Source organism: Ixodes scapularis, unplaced genomic scaffold (assembly GCF_016920785.2).
Source record: "Ixodes scapularis isolate PalLabHiFi unplaced genomic scaffold, ASM1692078v2 PGA_scaffold12__126_contigs__length_90152505, whole genome shotgun sequence".
NCBI classification, from domain to species: domain Eukaryota; kingdom Metazoa; phylum Arthropoda; class Arachnida; order Ixodida; family Ixodidae; genus Ixodes; species Ixodes scapularis.
Genome location: NW_024609838.1, coordinates 60,175,745 through 60,194,989, shown reverse-complemented (window position 1 = coordinate 60,194,989; position 19,245 = coordinate 60,175,745). Strand labels below are relative to the sequence as shown.

Sequence of the window (19,245 nt, the reverse complement as noted above, 5' to 3'; positions counted from 1 at the left end):
GAACCGGCCAGTTCTTGATCGGCGGTTTTCGGGCGGAAAGAAACCGAATTTCGAGCCGCAAATTCTGTTCTGGGTAGTTGAGCTCTCACATGTCACGTACAACTAAAAACCTCGGCGAGCATAAATACCCTGTCAGTGTCCCTTTAACGGTGGACTCCCGGGAGCGGGCCATGGGTGGACTTCCTCCGGAGCGTAGCCGAAGTCGCCCCACTGGTTAACGGTGGACTCCCGGGAGCGGGCCACGGGTTGACTTCCTCCGGAGCATAGCCGAAGTCGCCCCGTTGGTTAACGGTGGACTCCCGGGAGCGGGCCACGGGTGGACTTCCTCCGGAGCGTAGCCGAAGTCGCCCCGTTGGTTAACGGTGGACTCCCGGGAGCGGGCCACGGGTGGACTTCCTCCGGAGCGTAGCCGAAGTCGCCCCATTAGTTAACGGTGGACTCCCGAGGGCGGGCCACGGGTTGCCTTCCTCCGGAGCGTAGCCGAAGTCGCCCCGTTGGTTAACGGTGGACTCCCGGGAGCGGGCCACGGGTGGACTTCCTCCGGAGCGTAGCCGAAGTCGCCCCGTTGGTTAACGGTGGACTCCCGGGAGCGGGCCACGGGTGGACTTCCTCCGGAGCGTAGCCGAAGTCGCCCCATTAGTTAACGGTGGACTCCCGGGAGCGGGCCACGGGTTGACTTCCTCCGGAGCGTAGCCGAAGTCGCCCCGTTGGTTAACGGTGGACTCCTGGGAGCGGGCTACGGGTGGACTTCCTCCGGAGCGTAGCCGAAGTCGCCCCGTTGGTTAACGGTGGACTCCTGGGAGCGGGCCACGGGTGGACTTGGACTTCCTCCGGAGCGTAGCCGAAGTCGCCCCATTAGTTAACGGTGGACTCCCGGGAGCGGGCCACGGGTTGACTTCCTCCGGAGCGTAGCCGAAGTCGCCCCGTTGGTTAACGGTGGACTCCCGGGAGCGGGCCACGGGTGGACTTCCTCCGGAGCGTAGCCGAAGTCGCCCCGTTGGTTAACGGTGGACTCCCGGGAGCGGGCCACGGGTTGACTTCCCCCGGAGCGTAGCCGAAGTGGCCCCATTAGTTAACGGTGGACTCCCGGGAGCGGGCCACGGGTTGACTTCCTCCGGAGCGTAGCCGAAGTCGCCCCGTTGGTTAACGGTGGACTCCCGGGAGCGGGCCACGGGTTGCCTTCCTCCGGAGCGTAGCCGAAGTCGCCCCGTTGGTTAACGGTGGACTCCTGGGAGCGGGCCACGGGTGGACTTGGACTTCCTCCGGAGCGTAGCCGAAGTCGCCCCATCAGTTAACGGTGAACTCCCGGGAGCGGGCCACGGGTGGGCTTCCTCCGGAGCGTAGCCGAAGTCGCCCCGTTGGTTAACGGTGGACTCCTGGGAGCGGGCCACGGGTGGACTTGGACTTCCTCCGGAGCGTAGCCGAAGTCGCCCCGTTAGTTAACGGTGGACTCCCGGGAGCGGGCCACGGGTTGACTTCCTCCGGAGCGTAGCCGAAGTCGCCCCATTAGTTAACGGTGGACTCCCGGGAGCGGGCCACGGGTTGACTTCCTCCGGAGCGTAGCCGAAGTCGCCCCATTAGTTAACGGTGGACTCCCGGGAGCGGGCCACGGGTGGACTTCCTCCGGAGCGTAGCCGAAGTCGCCCCGTTATTTAATGGTGGACTCCCGGGAGCGGGCCACGGGTTGCCTTCCTCCGGAGCGTAGCCGAAGTCGCCCCGTTGGTTAACGGTGGACTCCCGGGAGCGGGCCACGGGTGGACTTCTTCCGGAGCGTAGCCGAAGTCGCCCCGTTGGTTAACGGTGGGCTCCTGGGAGCGGGCCACGGGTGGACTTGGACTTCCTCCGGAGCGTAGCCGAAGTCGCCCCATTAGTTAACGGTGGACTCCCGGGAGCGGGCCACGGGTTGACTTCCTCCGGAGCGTAGCCGAAGTCGCCCCGTTGGTTAACGGTGGACTCCTGGGAGCGGGCCACGGGTGGACTTGGACTTCCTCCGGAGCGTAGCCGAAGTCGCCCCATTAGTTAACGGTGGACTCCCGGGAGCGGGCCACGGGTTGACTTCCTCCGGAGGGTAGCCGAAGTCGCCCCGTTGGTTAACGGTGGACTCCCGGGAGCGGGCAGCGGGTGGACTTCCTCCGGAGCGTAGCCGAAGTCGCCCCGTTGGTTAACGGTGGACTCCTGGGAGCGGGCCACGGGTGGATTTGGACTTCCTCCGGAGCGTAGCCGAAGTCGCCCCGTTGGTTAACGGTGGACTCCCGGGAGCGGGCCACTGGTTGACTTCCTCCGGAGCGTAGCCGAAGTCGCCCCATTAGTTAACGGTGGACTCCCGGGAGCGGGCCACGGGTTGACTTCCTCCGGAGCGTAGCCGAAGTCGCCCCGTTGGTTAACGGTGGACTCCCGGGAGCGGGCCACGGGTTGCCTTGCTCCGGAGCGTAGCCGAAGTCGCCCCGTTGGTTAACGGTGGACTCCTGGGAGCGGGCCACGGGTGGACTTGGACTTCCTCCGGAGCGTAGCCGAAGTCGCCCCATTAGTTAACGGTGGACTCCCGGGAGCGGGCCACGGGTGGACTTCCTCCGGAGCGTAGCCGAAGTCGCCCCGTTGGTTAACGGTGGACTCCTGGGAGCGGGCCACGGGTGGATTTGGACTTCCTCCGGAGCGTAGCCGAAGTCGCCCCGTTGGTTAACGGTGGACTCCCGGGAGCGGGCCACGGGTTGCCTTCCTCCGGAGCGTAGCCGAAGTCGCCCCGTTGGTTAACGGTGGACTCCTGGGAGCGGGCCACGGGTGGACTTGGACTTCCTCCGGAGCGTAGCCGAAGTCGCCCCGTTAGTTAACGGTGGACTCCCGGGAGCGGGCCACGGGTGGACTTCCTCCGGAGCGTAGCCGAAGTCGCCCCATTAGTTAACGGTGGACTCCCGGGAGCGGGCCACGGGTTGACTTCCTCCGGAGCGTAGCCGAAGTCGCCCCGTTGGTTAACGGTGGACTCCCGGGAGCGGGCCGCGGGTGGACTTCCTCCGGAGCGTTGCCGAAGTCGCCGTGCTGTTCACCGGACCAGTGCTGTCTCGTTCCTCTTGATGCTCGTTCCACACCTCTTTTTTTTCCTTTTTCCCCACACCACGCCTCGGTCTCCTTTTCGTCTTCTTCTCTTTCCTCCTCCGGTTCACAATCGTGACACACATATATCAGCACATCAGACGCTCCAGTTTTTGAATTGTGATGGAAAGGTCGATGGCTATCTGAAAACTTGTTGCATTTTCTCGCATTGTTTCAAAAGAGTTAGACTTTAAGAATGGCTCGATTTGAAGCTGCAATTGAAATATGGGCCATTAAACTAATGAAAAATAACAAATTTTTATTGATTAGTCATAAATAAAAATAAAATAAAGTAAAAGTAAAATAAATAAATAATATATTGTGGCGTTTATCAACTCATTTAATGTACGCTGGGCCCATTTATATATTCACTGAAGACGACATACAGATATCTATCGCTTCCTTTTTTTCTAAAATATGTTGTAAAAAATAAAAAAAAACCTTGTCCGAATAACTGAGCACCCTTCCAACACCCTTCCAGAACTCAGCACCCCTCGCAATGTATTGGAAGGGTGCTCGTGCCCATGCACCCTTGCGCTCGTCGTGAGGGTGCTAACCGTGAAAAAAAAGGGTGCTGGACGGCTAAGTGAAGGGTGCAAACCCCTTGCAGCACCCTTAAAGGGTGTAAAAATGTTAAGTGTGCAGAGGTAGTTATGGGTAGGAAGTCTACGCAGTAAAGCTGTGGTGGTACCCTATATCCATAAGGTGGCGCATAGGTTAAAGAATGTAGCGCAACGCCACGATGTTTCTGTCGTTTTCCCAGCACCTGCCAAGCTGGGATGTTTATGTGCGAGGGTGGAGAGGGGATCGGCTGTCAGGGCCGCATGTGATAAGAAGTATAAAGACAAGTTTGTCCTTTGCGGGTGGAGGGGGTGGTCTACAGTATTCCCCTGACTTGTAAAAAAGTTTACATCGGCCACACCGGTTGCTGCATTCATGATAGATTACGTCAACACGCGTGTTCGATTAGGGCATCTCCGTCTGGGAATCTGGCGGTTCACTGCGACAGATGTGGCTGTTCTCCGGTTTTGGAACATACCACAGTCCTGAAAAGACACGCTCACCAACGAACGAGGGAGACAACAAAGGCCTTTTACATTTCCAAGTTCAAAGACAAATGTATCAGTGCGCCTTCGATAGATCTTCATGATTGTGAGTTGGCATTTTTGAGGGGTTTTGACTTGTGACGATCAAGTGACGGTCTTGTGTCGTGATGTAATTTTTGTATGGTATGACCACGCCGCTGGGCGTTTCTTTAAAAATAAACAGTTGACAGTCAGCGCTCCGTCTGTGCACATCTTCTCTGTCCTGTGTCGTTGTTCGTGCTGTTTTACCCGTAAACATGCTTCACCAACTAGCCCAAATTTCAACTGTATTATAGCTCATTACATATTTTGTCAGAACACCTTTGTCTGTCGCGAATTTGAGGGGTGCTGCGAGGTGGAACCACAAGAATGTCGCATAGCTTTAGAAATATATTATCACGAGCACCTGTTTCTGTGCATTCACCCCCTCCGCCGTTGAAAACCACAGCCTTCAAACTTGCCACGCTCGATCCGCTGGGTGCTGAATTTTTGCTGCTCCAGTTAATGTTCGGACGGGGAAGCTCATATGGTCGGTGACTGTATATAAAATGTAGCTCGTGAAATTAAATTTTTACAGCTACTTACGAGACATAATGTTTGCTGTTTTTTGTAACCTTCATCTTTACGTTTTTTTAATGTAAAGGAGGAAGCAAAAAAAAAATAAACATTGGCAACGAACAAAGATCAGCATGAACCGTTATGGTCAGTCGACAGACCTATACGGTTCATATATCCAGGGTGGCGAAATGAGAAGGGTGCGTCCGTGGCCGACATAGATTGTAGCTCCTGAGCTCTGCGCCTTCTGTCGGTATTTGTCCCTTTTTCTTTTTTAAACTTGCCTTCCCTTGGCTATGTTCGCTGATATCGATAAGAGCCTATTGTCGCACCCAATGAACGCTGGTGGCCGATGACACCGCCTGACAAAGCGTGTCTACGTAAAAGTCCCTGCTTTTAGTCTTCTGAACCTTTTGGGACATATTGTTTCTCATCTGTGCATCTGTGGGTGTCCTCTTATCCAAACAATACACTTACATGTTCAGAGAAAGGCTGCTGCCTGCAGAAAAAGAACCGGCCGCTGTAAAAACGAAATGTAATAGCAAAGCAAAAAATCACTCATTGCGAAAAAGTGATGCGTCGGATTCGTCGTGTGGCTTTATTATTTTTTAATCTCCAAACCTGTCAGCTCATTTCCAACAATAAGTGTATACATTTATTGTTGGAAATGGGCTGAGAGGTTTGGAGATAAAAAAAAATAGAAGCCCCACCACAAATCCGACGCATCTCTGGTTGGTTTTCGTAATGAGTGATTTTTTGCTTTGCTATCACATTTCGCCTTTACTGCAGAAATACAAATAAATTTCGCAAACGCATCTTGGTATGGTAATGCAGATACTCAAAAGTTTCCTTAAAATTACATCGCAATACTTTCATGTCGAGATGTTGCCTCGATTGTAATTCCTCAGTCGTTTCACATTGCTGCAGATGCCGGTTACTTGTCCACACATAAGCACTGTATGCCAGTGTGGAGGCTGACGCAAATGGCCTTAACTGCAGCGAATAATATCAGTTGACAAGGGAACACATGTTTTCGCCTTCTACATTAAAATATGTTGTGCTTTTTTTTTACCTAATGCAGGACGAGAACATCCCGCCGACACTGTGTCCTCTACACCAAGCGAGAGCTGGACGATGGAGACTTTCTTCACCTTGCTGTGGATTGTGAGCGCTTGTTCTCTGTTTTTAATTCAGAAGACGGTCTGTGCATGTTGTTGGCAGCATTTTTGCTGTTCATCATCCAGTAGGAATGCAAGGCCTCCAACACGTTGGTTGCTCTGGAGAGGCTTTTTCTTGGCTTGAGCGACACAACTCCAAGGCCAGTCGTAATTAACTTTTTTGAACAAAGTTTGCAGACAGGTATGTGGTCGAAGAGATGTTTTGTGAGCAGTTTTCAAAGTTTATGATGCACTTTTCTCGATAGTATTATCAGGTTCATTTTTATTTTGCTTCTAAAACGAATGATTGAAGGTTTTATGGAGGCATGTTTTCTTCTTCTTTCTTTAATGTTGGGCACTTTCTGTGATAACTTATGCTGACCTTATGTAGGCAAAGTCCTTAGCATTTAGATGTGCGAGTGCCTCATCTATAGTCGTCTTCCGGAACTTTATAATTTTCCTTGTACGTGAGCAAGACGATAGCGTCTTCTACTGAAACATCTGCTTTTTTTGCCGTAGAGTGCAAGTTCATTCTGTGATGTTTTTCACTACATGTTTGCAGATAGCATTCTTTATGTCATGAAGGGGCATGCATTGTATTTTTTATTTGTTTCAGGGTTCCATAAATGTTCAATTTAAGACATTCTAATTGTTATCATAATGAGCTTTATTTACTGAAATACTGCTCTGGTTCAGTCAAGGGCTAGACCACTTCCCTCTACCCTGCTTCCAATTAGTAAAAAGATGTGCATAAGCAGGCAAGTGATAAGCAAAGCCTGTTTCCTGTAATCCTCTGAGACAAACATAATATGTCACTTCATCTCCAAACATGAAGGCTCCACATGCTTCCTTTGTGGCAACCGATGATGCTTACAATTGTTGATCACTGCAGTACGATGATTGAGGCCACTGCTTGCTCACTTGGAGTTCAAGAAAGGGGTGCGCCGTAGCACTACCCAATTACCTTCAGGCGTTATGATGTGGCTTGCAAGAAGCTATTTAGTATTACTTCATGAAGTGAGTTGTGTACAGTGTGACTCATTATTTCTTTATCACGTGCCTCGTATGTGGTGATTTGCAATCCCCCTAAGTGAAAAAGTGTAAATCTGTTCAGTACACATAAGCTGTAATTCAAATAATAATAATATAAGAATATTCTATACCTTATATAATTTTCAGGATTTATGATATGTGTATTCGACACATTCCAATGAAATGTTCACTGGGGTCTATACTTCATTTCACATTTCGTCCGAGCGCGGCGGACGCTACCAGCCAATCTGGCGTCGAGAGAGTGTCATGTGACCTTAAACTCTGCATTACCAAAACGTCACGTGATACTCTCCCGGCGCCGGATTGGCTGGGGTGGGCCACCCCAGCGAGCGCCCATTTCATGCCAAGCACCCTTCGACAAGGATGTGTAGCAAGCACGCACTGTGAAGGGTGCTTGCCTGAAAACCCTAAGGGTGTTAGCCCTGGGACAAACTGCTTTACGCCCTTAAGGGTGTAAAAACTTTTACTGTGATGGGAACTGACGCCGCTTGAATCGGTGATGCCTCGCATCGCGGCTGTCAACCGAAAACGCCGGATAACTTACGGCAAGCACAGCAAGCAGATACTATATTCAATAAAAACGGCATTCTATTTGTCGCTATAGGATTCCTTCTTTGAATATTTTCTGGCCGCTAAACGAATCCAGCCGGCCGCGCGAAAGCAGTTGCGGACAAACCACGGTATAGGAAGGCTCTTTAGGTGTGGAGACTCCGCTCTCCGCCGCGACCAGATAATGACACCCCGCACGCTTGGCTTCACGGAGCCACCCCCAGATGGCGCCGTAAGTTTCAGGCCATCCGGCAGCGCACCGGGCCGCCTGTGCTAGCTGCCTGCTCAGGGTGTAGCTTGCTTTCCGGTGGCTACGGGTTCGCGTACGATGTGGTATGTAGGTTGGGCCATTCAACTATCATCTCTCAGCACACTGAAGTTTTCATAACCCAAAAATTGCAGGACGGACAAACAAGAGTAACTCACTAAGACGAGCCGACGCGGCGGTCTACGATGAACAAGAAATATCCCTCTGCTGTAGATAATTTCTAGCCTAGCTTACATTCCGTCGTTTGCTTCCTTGTTAGCGCAATACTAACGTCGGTAAGCGTTTGTAAAATGAATAAACTCTGATTGTACCGCAGCTAAACGATAACTTGAGTGCGATCGAAAGAAAAAAATGCACAAAAATAAAGAATGATTAACGAGTTGTTAACGGATAATAAGGAACTGAATTGCTTTAAGCACTGTTCACATGGCTTTCCTCTCTCTCTCTCTCTCTCTCTCTATATATATATATATATATATATGTATTGCGACAAAGGTCGATTGGTCGTCGAAATATCTCTTTTAATGTTCGGCTCCGTTGAGGCGTGGTGACATTCTTTTTTCTTTTTCAGCTCGATCTTCTTCTTCCTTTCCTTTTCTTCGAGCGTTCACGCGACACCGTCACATGCCGCCGCCTCAGAAAGGCGTCGACCCGACGCACACAACACGCAAAGAAACTGGTGTTATTAAGACACTTAAAGCACACACAAAACACGCGATAGTTGCAAGTGCTGTACACGTATAAAACAGTATTCAAGTCCACGCAAAACACAATCGTCCGAAGCGGTAATTGCAAGTCCTGTACACATATAATACAACATTCAAGTACAGACACGACACATTAATCGTCCCACGTGGTAATTGCAACTTCTGTACAAGTATAAAACGGTCTTCTATTGAACAGTTTTAGGAGAGTGAAAATTCTGCAACAGGCTCTAGATACGGTTTCAGTTTTTCTACGTGCACGATGTCCCGCCCTGAACCATCGCCGAACTCTATTTCATAATTCACCGGCGGTAGCTTGGCCACAACTTGATGAGGCCCAGTGTACATTGTCCGTTTTTTAAGCCCCACTGGCGGGGCCCTCAACAGCACCGACTGGTCTCGTTCTAACGTTATGTCAGTTCGGTGTTCGTCAAATAGTCTCTTCTGCTTCTCCTGAGCCAACTTGATGTGTCGTGCGGCCAATCTACGCGCTTCGTTCAAGCGCTCACGCACGAGCACCGCGTATTCGGAGCTTGCTTGCAGTTCTTGCAGCTCTTTCCTGTTATAAGCCACGTCCAAGGGGAAAACAGGGTCACGTCCATACAGAAGGAAAAAAGGAGAAGTACGAACTGTGTCCTGATATCCTGTGTTATAGCAGAACACTGTATAGGGCGAAACATCAGCCCACTTCTCTCCAGATGGGGTGGTGATTCGCATCATCTGTTTGAGCTTTTGTTGGCTCGTTCGACTAGGCCGTTGGCAGCTGGGTGATAAGCTGTAGTCGTTGCGTGACGTATACCATGGTAGTTGAGGTAATCGGAAGTTGATCTGGCAGTCATCTGTGTGCCCCTGTCCGTAACTAGTACTGTGGGGCATCCGTGCTTGAGGATAATTCTCCTCTCGATGAACTTCTGCACCGTGGAAGCCTCAATGTTACGAACAGCTTTCGCCTCAACAAACTTGGTTAGGTAGTCTATGGCAACTATGACAAACTTGTACCTTCGTGAAGCCTCGAAGGGCCCAATTATGTCGAGTCCAACTGTATGAAATGGCACATCGACTTCAACTGGCTGCAGCAGTCCGTAAGGGCACGTCGTAGTCATCTTCATCCGTTGAGAGGTCACAGCTTTTCACGAACCGTTGGACATCCAGATACTGTCGAGGCCAGAAATATTTCCTGTGGATTTTCTCGTATGTGCGACGGATTCCCATGTGTGCTCCGAATCGACTTCCATGAAATTCGTGAAGTACTTCCGCTCGCTTCGCCGCCGGCAAGCATAAAACAAATCGTTCATGCGTTGGTCCTGCATCCCTTTTGTACAATACAACATGAAAAAGCACGAATTGTTTACTTGCTCTCTTCTGCTGTTTCTTTGTACCAGCCTTTTTCTGCAGTATCTTTATGATTTTTGTACAGAACGGGTCCTCCTTCTGCTCGGAGGTTAAGTTGGGCTCTTTGACCTCAAACACATCGCAAGTGCGGGTCCTCCCAGTCTCTCCCGAGCCGTTGGTACTCGAAGGTTCCCCTGAGCAGAAGCGGCTTGGAATACGGGACAGACAATCGGGGGCAGTGTGACATGCGCCAGACTTGTACACAACTTCAAACTTGAATTCTTGGAGCAGGAGAGACCACCTGAGCAGGCGTTGGTTTCCCTCGTTGTAACGAAGAACCCAGCAGAGCGCATGGTGATCTGTAACAACATGAAACTTTCTGCCCATTAGGTAGGGACGTAGCTGTTCCAGGGACTACTTGACTGCAAGGGCCTCAAGTTCAGTGGATGTGTAGTTTTCTTCAGCTCCGTGAAGAGAACGGGTGAGGTATACAACAGGCCTGTAATCCCCAGTTTCATCTTCCTGGAGGAGGATGGCGCCGAGGCCGGTTCTGGAAGCATCAGTGTGGACCTGGAGGCCGTATTTAGAGTCTTCTGAAAAGTGCTTCAAGACGGGAGGTCCACATAAGGCAGATTTCGGTTCATGGAAGGCGTGTTCTTGTGGAGCACCCCATGTGAAGGCTTCTTTTTTCAGGAGCTTTCTCAAGGGGGCTGCGATGGCACTATGGTTCCAAATGAACTTTCGGAAATAGGACGTCAGTCCCAAGAACGATTGAACTTCAGCCGCAGTTCTAGGAACGAGGAATCGCATTACGTCATCTATTTTCTCTGGATCAGGTGCAATACCTTTGTGGGATACAATATGTCCAAGGTAAGTCACTCTGGTGCAAAAAAGATGGCACTTCTGCGGTTTGAACTTGAGATTTGCGGCCTCAAAACGCGCGAAAATATTTCCCAGTGGTCGAAGGTGATCTTGGAACGTTGTGCTATAAACAATGCAGTCGTCCATGTAGACCAGTGCGTTGCGATACTTTAGATCACCGATAATGGCATCTACAGTTCGCTGACACGTTGCCGGTGCCCCTTTTAACCCGAACGGCATTCTCAGAAATTCATACAGCCCCCACTGCGTAAAAGAAGCTGTCTTAGCGGTGTCGCCAGGTTCCACCTCTATTTGGTAGAATCCTGAAAGGAGGTCCAATGTTGAGAAATACTCGCTCCCACTCAATGCCGCCAGAGCATCATCCATTCGTGGTAGTGGATAGACAACGTTTTCAGTTACAGCATTTAGCTTCCTGTAGTCTACACACATCCTTGTGGACTTGTCCTTTTTTTGGACTAGAACCAGTGGTGATGCCCAGGAGCTTTTGAAGGGCTGGATAATTTTTGCATCCATTAGGTCTTTTATCATTGCCTTCACCAAATCTCTTTGAGCCGGTGAAATTCGCCTTGGGTATTGTGCAATCGGTTTTGCACCACCAGTAGAAATGGAATGTTTCTCTATCATAATAGATCCCAGGTGTGCAGTGTCGGTTGCAAAACTAGAACGATATTTCATCAAGAGTTGTTTTACTGCCTCCAGCTCTTCGGAGTTCAGCGAAGCTGCCACGTTGAAGCTCAACTCATCAATTATTATCTGCTGCGTTTCGTTGCGGACTTTCGGCACATCTTCCTGGTTCTCAAGATCAGAAAAACTGGAGCATTGCAGGACTGATTCCCATTCGATGGGAGACAAGTCAACCGCTTCAACAGCTTCTACCTTTTCTGCTGATCCTAAGCTGATCCTAAGCTGATCCTACCATCGCAGGTATTTTGGATGGCTTCAAGAAAAAGTTTGTAGCCATAAGTTTGAAAGTCTTTGTCCCTGCATCGATGACTGTCGGTTGCAGTTCCAACAGGTACCGTTCAATAGCTGATTGAGAACCTGTTATATATAAGATATCGTGACTTGTCTCGCCGTCTGGGACTTCCAAAACGACTTAGATGACTTTCCGGGAAAGAGGCGGTACTACTTGGGTGGTCGCTGCATAAACCTTGAGTGGTTTTTCGGCTTGGATCGAAAGCGTGTTTGTACCCCAGTCGATAAATGCTTTTGCAGAGCGTAGAAAGTCATCTCCAAGTAAGACTAAGTCTTCCTTTAAATGTGGGACAACCACAAAAGTCTGTCGGAATGACCTTCCGTCCACCGTAATGTCGACACTCACTTCCCCATTATTTTCAAGTGGCAGCCCATTTGCTCCCACAAGTTTCAGGGAAGGTTTTGAAAGTGTCATCTGAAGCCTTTGGCAAACAGCTTCATTCACAAGGCTTCTGGTGGAACTAGAATCCAAAACTGCACTGAGTTCAAGAGATCCCATAAAGACTGGGACCCGTTTGACGCCCACAGAAGATTCACAGCTAACGCGCTGCACTACTGGTGTCTCCCCGCAGGCCCCGAAGACACCAGGTCGGAGTTTTCCAGGTCAGTCGGAACGTTAGGCTCCGCTTGAAATGCGCGCTGCCATTCAAGAAGTTCTTGCGTGAGAGGCTGGAGGCACCATGTAACAAAGTGGCCTTCCTGTTTGCAATTTAGGCAAAGCTTGAGTACTTTCCGACGGGATCCTTGAGCCTTGGTCTGGGCTGCATTGTTCTGGCGACGGAGTTCCCTTTGGTAGGTCAGGCTTGGTCGTGGTTTGTCATTCGCACTGCTCGCTGCATCGTATTCCTGACGTTTTTCCAGAGGCTGCTGTTGCCGATCAAGTTTGACGAAACTGCACAGCTCATCGGCCCCGCCTTCGTGGAAGTTTGAAACTTTTAATGACTTCTCTTCGGGCTTCTTGGCTTTTCCGCTTGCCCGATCAAACTTCATAAAAGAGTCGAGCAAGTCATCAAGCGATCTGAAGCTTCTATCGAAATACATCCGCTTTGTCTTGTCGTTCAGCGATTCAAGAAGCAATTCGCACTTCTCTGCTTCGCTTCCTGTGAAGACACATTCTTCTATCAGTTGCAGCTTCTGAATAGCGTACTCCATGCACGTTGCTGTGGAGTTCTGTCTTCGAGCTAACATTGCTCTTTGATTTTCCACAAGGCTTTCTAAATTGTAGTGCCGCCGAAACGCGGACTTCACGTCATTCCAAGTGCTCATCGTCTTGGAGTTAAGCTCGAAGCACATCCAAGCAAAATCTTTGGAAGGTAGCTTTGATATGAGCAGCGGCAGTGCGATATCTTCCGGCAGCCCGTAAATTTTCAGCCAAAATTCGACCTGATGAAACCAACCAATTACGTCAGTGGCAAAGAGGGGAGCTGCACTTACGGCCGCGGTGGATGGCTGAACTCGATGGTTGATAGTATCTCCCAGTCCTCTCCCCTGGCTTTGCTGGTTCGAGCCCTTGTCTCTGCTTTGAGATGTGCTGCATGAGTTTGGAACGCTCTCTTGTAGTTCGGTATCCAGCGACCGCTGCATCCGTTTCTTTTTCTTGGATATTTTATTCGGTTGCCCTTGGTGCGTGGAGCCCTCGTCGCTGCTTTCAGAGTTACTTCTCGAGCTCGCGACCTCCAAGCAGTTGAGTCTCTCGATTACTGGGGACAGTAATCCGCACACCAGGGTCTCCATGGCTTTCAGAGAAGCGCTATCCCCAGCAGCACTTGCAGAATAGGCAGGCGTCGGTGCGGGTACAGTCTGTTGTCGGCTAAGAAGCTCTGCGATGCGTTGCCTCAATTCAGCGATCTCTTCGTCCCTCCTCGAAAGGATCCGCTGAAGTTTTTCGCTCCGTGCAACTGCCGCCTCAACTGTAGCTTGCAACGACGCGTCACTGCCGCTTTTTGCGCCGTCTTCATCCATCGTTGCTGACGTTGTAGTTAAGCCTTCTCGTTGATGCGAAGAGCTCAATGGACGATTTGATAATGACAGCCGTCCCCACATAAATTTACCTCATTACCGAGCCCCACGTTGGGCGCCAAGTGCGACGAAGCTCGATTGGTCGTCGAAATATCTCTTTTAATGTTCGGCTCCGTTGAGGCGTGGTGACATTCTTTTTTCTTTTTCAGCTCGATCATCTTCTTCCTTTCCTTTTCTTCCAGCGTTCACGCGACACCGTCACACACATATATATATATATATAAACGAATATGTGCAGATGAATGAACCGTACTTAATCCAATGAATCAAAGAATCAAAGTTTACAGGAACCCGCCGAAAGCCAAAAAACGGCGGAGCCAGGATTTTTGGCTTTCGGCGGGTTCCTGAAAACTTTGATTCTTTGATTCATTGGAGTAAGTACGGTTCATTCATCTGCCCATATTCTTTTATATCCTCCTCGGAGACCACGTACGATGGTGTGAAGTGCCCGTGTTGTATAAATATATATATATATATATATAAAACTGAGAAGAAAAAACCCTTAGTGAAAAACAGCAACAACGGACGATTTAATCTTCGACGTTTCGGCCGGAGTCCGGCCTTCGTCAGGAAGAACTTTTACAGATGAACGCGGGTGGTATTTATACAATGCTACGGTCGGGTCCGAATTTCGGAGGGGTGATGGTTGAAGCTTTCGAGAGAGGGAAGCGTAGGGCAGTTCTTATCCGGGTGAAGAAGCTTGACGGTCGGTGCCAAGTTTCAAGGACGGCGGGATGACGGTTGTAGCTTCTTGAGAGAGGGCGCAGGGTGACTTTGTGTCCGGGCCGGCAGCGGTGACCTATATAGACGATAGCGTACAATAGACGAAAGTTACACGCGCAAACTAAAGTGCTGTCTCAAAAAAAAAAAAAAAAAGAGAAAGGGCGGCACGGTCACTTGTGTGCATGCAAGCATGCATGAGTCAAACCTGGAAGGGAACAATGTTAAACCTAGAAGTAAAAAGAAATACAATGGATATCAGAACCTGGAAATAAAAGAAAAGTTGATGGTCCAGTTCCGGCCCCAAACACAGTACCACTGTTATCAACAAAATCTACAAAAAAAAAATGTTTTTTGGATTGCTGTTGCTATTCGTCTGTTAGCATTTTAATCGATGCCAGAGTACCGGGGCTTTCATTTATTCCTTGTTTAATAGTGTTAAATCGGTAAATTAGGTAGGATTCACGCTGTTCACGTTCGCGATTTGATTTAAATCCAGATTCTAGGAGCGTCACTGACAATTTATCAAAAGAATGTTTTGGGAGAGCGAGATGTTTGGATAAAGGCAGTGCCGGAAGATTTATGGCGTGAGATTTGTGATTATTAAAGCGCAGTCTAAATGCCGTTCTAGTCTGCCCTATGTATTGCATTTTGCATACCGTACACTCGAATAAGTAAATGACATTCGACGAGGCACATGTTAAGTTCCCTTTAATTTTGATCGAGAACTGCGAGTGCGTGCTGCTGGCCGTGCTTGTGTGCTGCATCTGTTTACAGATTAGACATCCTGGGTGCCTGCAAGGCCTACATTCGTTAGGTGGAGGCGATGAATTTATCCGAGAGTTTACTAGCGCGTCTTTGAGGTTACGCGATCGTCTGTGGACTACCCCCGGGGCGGATGGAAACGCGCGTTTAAGGCGCTCGCTTTGTTCGAGAATGTTATAATGTCGTCTCAAGACATTATTTACATTAGGATGGTTTATGCTATAAGTTAGACATAGATTTGTGCGTTGTGTGGCGCTTTGCGTGGGGCGCGGGCTGATGAGGTCTGCGCGGTTCAGTTGTTTGGCTTTTCTGATTGCATCGTCGATTATACGGGGTGGATACTTTTGTTTCTCTAGCACTGACTTTAAATTTTGACTGCTCGCATCAAAATCTGTCTCTTTTGAACAAATTCGTTTGAAGCGATGAGCTTGGCTATAGGGAATGCTGTTCTTGCAATGGTGTGGGTGGTCGCTTTGATAATGAAGGTATTGCTGCCGATCTGTTGGCTTACGGTACAGGCTCGTGGCGAGTTTACTTTCGTCTATCTTAACGTTGACGTCTAGGAAGTTTATTTCGGTTTGAGAGTACGAATGTGTAAAGCGGATGCTCGGGTGAGCAGCATTGTATCGACCTATGAAGTCCACCAGCTCCTCCTCGGTGTGCGGCCATACAATAAATATATCATCTATAAACCTTTTGTATATTAGCGGCTTTACGGGACATTCAGAAAGGAACTGAGATTCTAATTTTCCCATGAATATGTTGGCATAGTTCGGGGCCATTTTGGTGCCCATCGCGGTTCCGCTAACCTGCCTAAAGTATTTATTGTTAAATTCGAACGTGTTTAGTTCTAAGACAAGCCTCGCTAGAGTAGCGACGACGTGTCCATCTGGGGTATCCGGTTGTTTGTGGAGTTCGTACATGTTAATTAAAGAGAGTATTCCATCATCATGTGGAATATTCGTATACAGCGATGACACATCGAGTGTAACGAGATATGATTCTTTTGGTATGCATAAATTTGATATTTCTCTTAAGAAGTGAGTTGTGTCTTTAATGTACGAATCAAGAATTGTAGGTATATGTTTAATTAAACTGTCTACATATCCTGATATGGGTTCGGTTACTGTACTTATTCCGGATATGGTTGGACGCCCTGGGTTACCAGGTTTGTGAATCTTAGGGAGCATGTATATATATATATATATATATATATATATATATATATATAAAGAGTGACGAAAATGTTGACAAATGCTTCCGTTGATATATGGGCAAAAGTGATGTGCGCAGACACAGCAGCCGTAGGATGAAAAGAATAAAATTCCAAATTAATGGCGAAAAAAGTCACGCAAGAAAAAAGGGTGAAGTGCCGAAAAAAAGTTGTATTAGTTTACGGGAATAATTAAGACTAGGCAAAAGAGCGCTAATTACGCGGGAAAGAAACTTCTAAACAGGACGGAGTAAAAGTCAAAGTTAACACACAAGAACTTACAAAAATAAATTGTTAAATGAAAAATAAAATAAAGAATTGAAAATAAAAAATGGATAAAAAATAAGAAAAGGGCCTGACGTCCGTCGACGTTTCGGCAGTGGCACTGCCTTCTTCAGGACGGGAGCCCACATGGCGTGGTAGGTTAGTTTTATAAAATATCTAGGGAGAGGGTTAGTTAACGCGAAAGTTCGAAGGGGTTTGTAGGGTAAGGGAACCACGGGGGGGGGGACGAGTCCAATTTTGTCGCGATGAGGGAGGCGGTTCTGGGTTTTTTTCACAGGTGCGCTGGTGGTATGGAGGAGCTCGTAGGGAAGGGGAACACAGAGGGCAAAGTCCAATCTTGACGCGATGAGGCATGACAATTGTAGGTTCTGTTCGCCGGTGCATTGGTAGCAGAAGGAGCTTGCCGGGAGAGGAAGCGCCAGGGTGTATGAGTCCACTTTTGTCGCGGTGAGGGATTAAGGTTGTGGATTTTGTTCGGAAGCTGCCCTCCCGGGTAATCACGGTGCAGTGAGTGAGTCGTAGCGTCCTTGAGTGACCGAGTCGTCTGGGGCCCTCTTTCTCCTTGTCCCCGAGGGCTGGTACGTCCAGACCCAAGAAGGAAGAAAAAGGAGAGAAAAAAAGGGAATTAAGTAGGGCGGGGATGTCGCGGCAGGTGGTCGTTTAAGCTGTGTATGGTTCACAGAGTGCCCAAATCTTTGTTAATTTTGCACTGGAATTTATGAATTAGGAATGACTCGCGAATTTCTCTATTTGTTTGACTTTTGAAGCCACTCTGTATGATGACTAATTTTGCCTCCGTTATTGCATGTCCATTCTGGCTAAAGTGTTTGGATACTGGAAGGTCGGGTTTGCACCTAACGTCGGACTTATGGCCGTTGTATCTTTGACGAAACTTGGATTTGGTTTGTCCAATGTACTGCTCTTTACATTTGTGACATTCAATAAGGTGTATCACATTGTCCGAGTCACAGTCGACATCGCTGCTAATCGTTTGACGGAAGTGCGAATTGGTGCTAGATACAATGTTAGTGGAAATCATTTGACGGCATATCTTGCAAGGAGATTTTCCGCATGGTTTACATCCCGTTGGTTTTGAATGACTTTGTTTATTTAGTTTTGCATGCACGAGATTGTCACGAATGTTTCGATGTCGTCTAAAAACCGCTCTGGGCGCGTCGGGGAATATTTCTTTAAGTTTAGTCGATTGCTCTATCAAGTACTGATGTTTCTTTAAGATCGAGCGGATGGCAGGGAGGTTATTACTGTAGGTAAGTGTGAGGTTCACAGAATTTTTGGGGGCATTTCGCGTGGTGTCCGGAGAAAGTATTAAGTTACGATCTTTTGCACGTGCCTTGTCTATCGCGTTATCCACCAAGGCCGTTGGGTATTCACGTCCCCGGAACGCCTCCCTGAGTTGTTCTAAATTTCAGTCTAGATCGTCATCGTTTGAGCAGATTCGGCGGCATCGGAGGGCCTGGCTATAAGGGATGGCTGTTTTGGAATGTCGGGGGTGCGAGCTTTTGAACGAGAGATATTGCTGTGAATCGGTTGGTTTTCGGAAGAGTGTGGTGCTTAATACACCATCTACGAGTTTCACAGAGACATCCAAGAAGTTGATACTTGTGAGGGAATAAGAGCTTGTGAATTTTATTGTAGGATGAAACTGGTTAAAATTTTTAATGAAACAAAGTAGATCGCTAAGGCCGTGCTGCCAAATTATAAATATGTCGTCAATATATCGTCTGTACAAGAGAGGAGTTAGCGCGCATTGTCCCAAGAAACTGTCCTCCAAAACTCCCATGAATACGTTCGCGTAGTTTGGCGCCATTTTTGTACCCATTGCTGTGCCATTAGTTTGGAGATAATGGTTGTCGTCAAATTCGAAATGATTAAAGTTTAGTATTAAATCCAAAAGTTTTGAGAGAGTCTCGGAGCTGACAAGCTTGTCTTTTTTGCGGTTGTATGCGGAAGCGGTGGCCTGAATGCCGTCGGCATGTGGTATGTTGGTGTAGAGTCAGGATACATCCAAGGTTACCAATAGCGCGTTTGGGGGAAAGTCGACATTAGAAATGAGATTTAGAAAGTGTGTCGTGTCTCTTTTATGTATGAGTTAAAAGTTTCGGGGAGATCTTTAATGAGGTAATCTACAAAATTTGATAAGTTTTCAGTCACAGTGCTATTCGACGAGACAATAGGTCGGCCTAGATTTTCTGGTTTGTGAATTTTGGGTAAAAGATAAAAGCGTCCTGGTTTGCAGTCGGTGGAAGTGAGGAAGCTTAAGAGGTGGTCGTCTATTTTGTCCTCTTTGTGCAAGCGCCTTAGGACCCGGGCGATGGTAGCTGCATAGTTAGCAGTCGGATCAGAAGTTAGGGCGGTATAAAAGTTTTGGTCACTGAGTTGACGCAGGGCTTCTGTTTTATACATGGCGGAATCCATTACGACTGTGGCCCCTCCCCTGTCCGCCGGCTTGATCAAAATGTCGTTCCTTTGTTGAAAGTTCTCCAGACTTTTTTTCTCGTCGGGTTTTAGGTTACTTTTTTTACCATTCGAGTCTTTGCGTCTACAATGCATTAAAATATCTTTTTGAATTCCCCTT

General features: G+C 48.5%; 1 protein-coding gene across 1 annotated transcript; it reads right to left on the bottom strand.

Annotated features, from left to right (window-relative positions):
* Nucleotides 1-14,766: 14,766 nt before the first annotated feature.
* Nucleotides 14,767-15,537, bottom strand: LOC121835279 (the record flags this gene model as incomplete). The annotated part of the gene is made up of 1 exon (XM_042289293.1): nt 14,767-15,537. A coding segment is annotated over one exon (771 nt), but the record flags the coding sequence as incomplete, so codon positions are not given.
* Between the last annotated feature and the right edge of the window lie 3,708 nt (nt 15,538-19,245).